The 3,765-nt window shown below is 47.3% G+C and overlaps 1 protein-coding gene across 3 annotated transcripts; it reads left to right on the top strand.

Annotated features, from left to right (window-relative positions):
• Window positions 1-727: 727 nt before the first annotated feature.
• Window positions 728-3,132, top strand: LOC125534411 (SKP1-like protein 1). 3 transcript variants are annotated; one of them, XM_048697651.1, is made up of 2 exons: window positions 728-739; window positions 2,623-3,132. In XM_048697651.1, the coding sequence occupies exons 1-2, from the start codon at window positions 728-730 to the stop codon at window positions 3,130-3,132; spliced, it is 522 nt and encodes a 173-aa protein (XP_048553608.1). The 3 variants fall into 3 exon arrangements, with proteins under 3 accessions (XP_048553608.1, XP_048553609.1, XP_048553610.1); XM_048697652.1 differs by lacking the exon at window positions 728-739 and adding an exon at window positions 2,435-2,449 and having other exon boundaries at window positions 2,626-3,132; XM_048697653.1 differs by lacking the exon at window positions 728-739 and having other exon boundaries at window positions 2,599-3,132.
• The last annotated feature ends 633 nt before the right edge of the window (window positions 3,133-3,765 follow it).

The following is a 3,765-nucleotide window of genomic DNA, read 5'->3' as shown; positions in this document are numbered from 1 at the left end:
TGCTTGCTTGGGGATCCCAACGCACTGGTATCTTCACCGTGCGGAGCACGTACCGGCTGGCGCTTGAGGACAAACTTCGTCCTTCTTCAGTCGCGGCGAGCAGGACATCGAACGGGGGACGTGCCGTCTGGGCATTATTATGGAGATGCCCTGCTCCTCCTAATGTGCGTGTATTTGGCTGGCGTGTGGCAACAAATTCTCTTGCTACATGGGCGAATAAGCTAGAGCGTCATATTGAAAAAACTGACATATGCCCACTGTGTGGTCTCGAGCGAGAGGACACATTCCATGTGTTTTGCAGGTGTCCACGTGCGGTCGAGTTGTGGCGAACCATGTCGCAAGTTTGGCAGATCCCTGATGTCAGGACGGTGCGAAATACTGGGCCAGAGTGGCTACTGGATCTCATTGCTAATCTGGACGACGCTGACCGCATGAGGATGTTGTTGGTCATGTGGCGTTGCTGGTATGTGCGTAATGAAATTACACGTGATAAGCAGCCACCGCCCATGGAAGTGTCCAGAAGGTTCTTGCAAAACTACGCCACTTCCTGGCTAGGCATCCAGCAATTTCCAAGCGGTGATTGGGCTAAAGGAAAGATGGCTGTAGGACGATAGTACTGTTTGTTCCTTATCGCATGTGCGACCAGCAAGGATAGAACCAGCCAAGTGGAAGCCACCCCCAGATCATTGGACGAAACTGAACATCTATGGGTCATTTTCTAGCAAGGATGGCCGAGCAGGTTCAGGTATGGTCCTTCGCAGGCATGACGGCTCAATCATTATCTCTGCCTGCAGCAGATCACTTTGGTCCTGCCCTGATGCACTTCACGCAGAGCTGGCGGGCTGTATGGAGGGCTTGGCTCTTGCACATCAGTGGACTAATCTACCAATTATTCTGGAGTGTGATAGCAAGCAAGCAGTCCAGATGATTTCGTCACAGGACCAAGATCGTTCGCAGTACTCGATGGTGGTCACGGAGATCAAGAGACTTCTGGGTGAAAGAGAGTGTAGTATTACTCATATTAGTAGAGAGCAAAATAATGTTAGTCATGTCTTAGCAAACTTTGGTTGGACGGAGGACCGCACTGTGGTTTGGATTGGCTCCGGTCCATGTAATATCCCTAGACTGGGTAGGGAAGACTTTCTCGGCTCTTGAGTAATACAAAACTCCTTTACCCCTGCAAAAAAAAAGAGAGTTCAATATCTATCTGTTATGGAAAAAGTAACCAAGGCTCAGAAGCATGGATAGAAAACTAGAGTAACTATCCATATGGTACAAAGAAGTCTGAGTGGCCAGGGCAATATTCAACACTCGGAAGTGCGGACGAAGGCAAGAAGAGTGGTCCTGAACGCAACAATGTAGAACCTTTTCTACGAGGATCGAATAACCCGGAAGTATCAAGTACCAACCGCTCGGTATTATCGCTGTAATTAAACAGAGCACTTCTTAGAATGAGAATTTTCAAAAAAAAAATCCAAGTAATGGATCGAAAGTTCCAGTTGAAATGGAGCGGAGGCACCAAATGTTGTCGCACGTATGCGAATGGAGATGTCGGAGTGCCAAGCCCGGATCAAGGTGTGTGTTTTTGTGTGATTGTAGCCTTGTTTCGTGGATGCACATTCGAGCCTGGTCAATCGCGAACTAGTTTCAATGGATGGAGAAATTCATCTTTCCTTCTCCATGAAAAAGGGAGCAGGGGCAAGATCAAATACCATATGGCATCCTTATTTCGAAGTGGCGGAGTCAGTTATTTGGCAAGCTTTGGTGTCCGACATAGCTTTTTTTTGCGTGGCAATACGATGTTTCATTTATATCATAAAGAACAAAGTACAAGTTATATAAAGACCGACATGACAAAACTGAAAAGATGGTAGAACATATCTGAGGTTTACACCAACGCTCGTCATCTGCCTCCGGCACCATCACAACAGCCACCGAATAAAAGAATGACGAATCACCTCCTCACCCGAGCTTGACGCGACTCCATTGCTGATATGCTACTTTGGTGTCCGCCATACCTAAAGTTTGCCGCATATACTAGGCATATGTATACTACAGTAGTAACTAGTACGTATACCACATCTTTCCTATTACATGTGCATATAATATTACCTACATTTTCTAAAAATAAAAATATTTTTTCCTCACAAATTTTCCCACACATAAAATTTGTTCCTACCTCCGCCACTGATCATGTGGTCAACAAGGGTTCATTCCTTGTGCGCGGTTTTTGGCCCGGTTAACCTTATGAACTGGGCCGTTCTAAACCGGAATATTCTCCATCACCACCTACGAGTACTAGACGCTACGTAACGTTCGCCTATATAGAATCTCCAAACAAATTCACTAGCAGACACGTTGACGAGACCTGACGCAATGACGAGGGACTCCTTGATGAAGATGAATATGAATACGGCCCGAGTCCGACTCCTTGATGAATACGGCCCGAGTTTACGATATAAATAGCCCCGGCCGGTTCCCAGCCCCAGCCCAAGACGCAACCGAGCTCCCATCTTTCGTTCTGTCTTACGCCGCAGCGTTTCTCGCTAGGTTTCGCTAGGGTTTCGATCGTATCGCGTTCGCCTCCCAATCCTCGGATCGATGGCGGCCGCGGAGGGAGAGAAGAAGATCACGCTCAAGAGCTTGGAGGGCGAGGAGTTCGAGGTCGACGAGGCGGTCGCCATGGAGTCCCAGACCATCCGCCACATGATCGAGGACGAGTGCGCCGACAACGCCATCCCGCTCCCCAACGTCAACTCGAAGACCCTCTCCATGGTCATTGAGTACTGCAATAAGCATGTCCAAGCCAGCCCCAAGCCGGCCGACTCCGGCGCAGCCGCAGACGCCAGCTCCTCCGCTTCTGCGGCAGCCGCGGCGCCAGCCCCCACCGAGGACATGAAGAGCTGGGACGCTGAGTTCATCAAGGTCGACCAGGCCATCCTCTTCGACCTCATCCTGGCTGCAAATTACCTTGACATCAAGGGATTGCTGGACCTTACTTGCCAGACTGTTGCCGACATGATCAAGGGCAAGACTCCCGAGGAGATCCGCAAGACCTTCAACATCAAGAATGACTTTACACCGGAGGAGGAGGCAGAGATCCGCAGGGAGAACCAGTGGGCTTTTGAGTAGAGAAGCATATACAGGCGTTGAATTCTGCTTAGTATTCGTCATGTCCACGTTTAGGAGCTGCTTTTTTAGTTTTTATTAACTCGTTGTAATTCTTCGGAACTCGTTAGGGTCGTTAAACATTGTAGAGAAGAGAAACAGTGCTGCGTTGAATTAATGCCTTAGTATTCGTCATGTGTCCACATTTGAAACAATTTTTTTTTGAAATTTCTTTACTTCAAGTGGATGTATTATTTGTATCTTTAGACAATTTATGTCGTGTGATTTGAGATTAACAAAACAAAGGACATGATGCCATCATCGAGTCATAAACTCGACAGCTACGTTTTGGTATGGTGACCATTTAGAACCAGTAGAACTTTGAGGACAAGTGATAGAAGACTATCTCTATATACAAACATATTTTTCTCGAAACAGAGGCGTAAGCTTTGTCTCATCGATTAATTAAGAGAGGAGAATATAGCTACTCCCACACACATCCCAAGTTACAAAAGTCAATCTCCGGATATGACCTAGTTTTTGTTGCTCCCACAATAACCCAAAGTTTTACTTATCTCTTGATCATGCCAAAGATGACCCCGGCGGTGGGGTAGATTTCTGTTGAAAAACCCGTGCATTCCTCTCATCTCAAATTTG

Source organism: Triticum urartu, chromosome 2, assembly GCF_003073215.2.
Source record: "Triticum urartu cultivar G1812 chromosome 2, Tu2.1, whole genome shotgun sequence".
NCBI lineage: Eukaryota > Viridiplantae > Streptophyta > Magnoliopsida > Poales > Poaceae > Triticum > Triticum urartu.
Note: the sequence above shows the minus strand (reverse complement) of the source record. Positions and strands in the feature narration are given on the sequence as shown.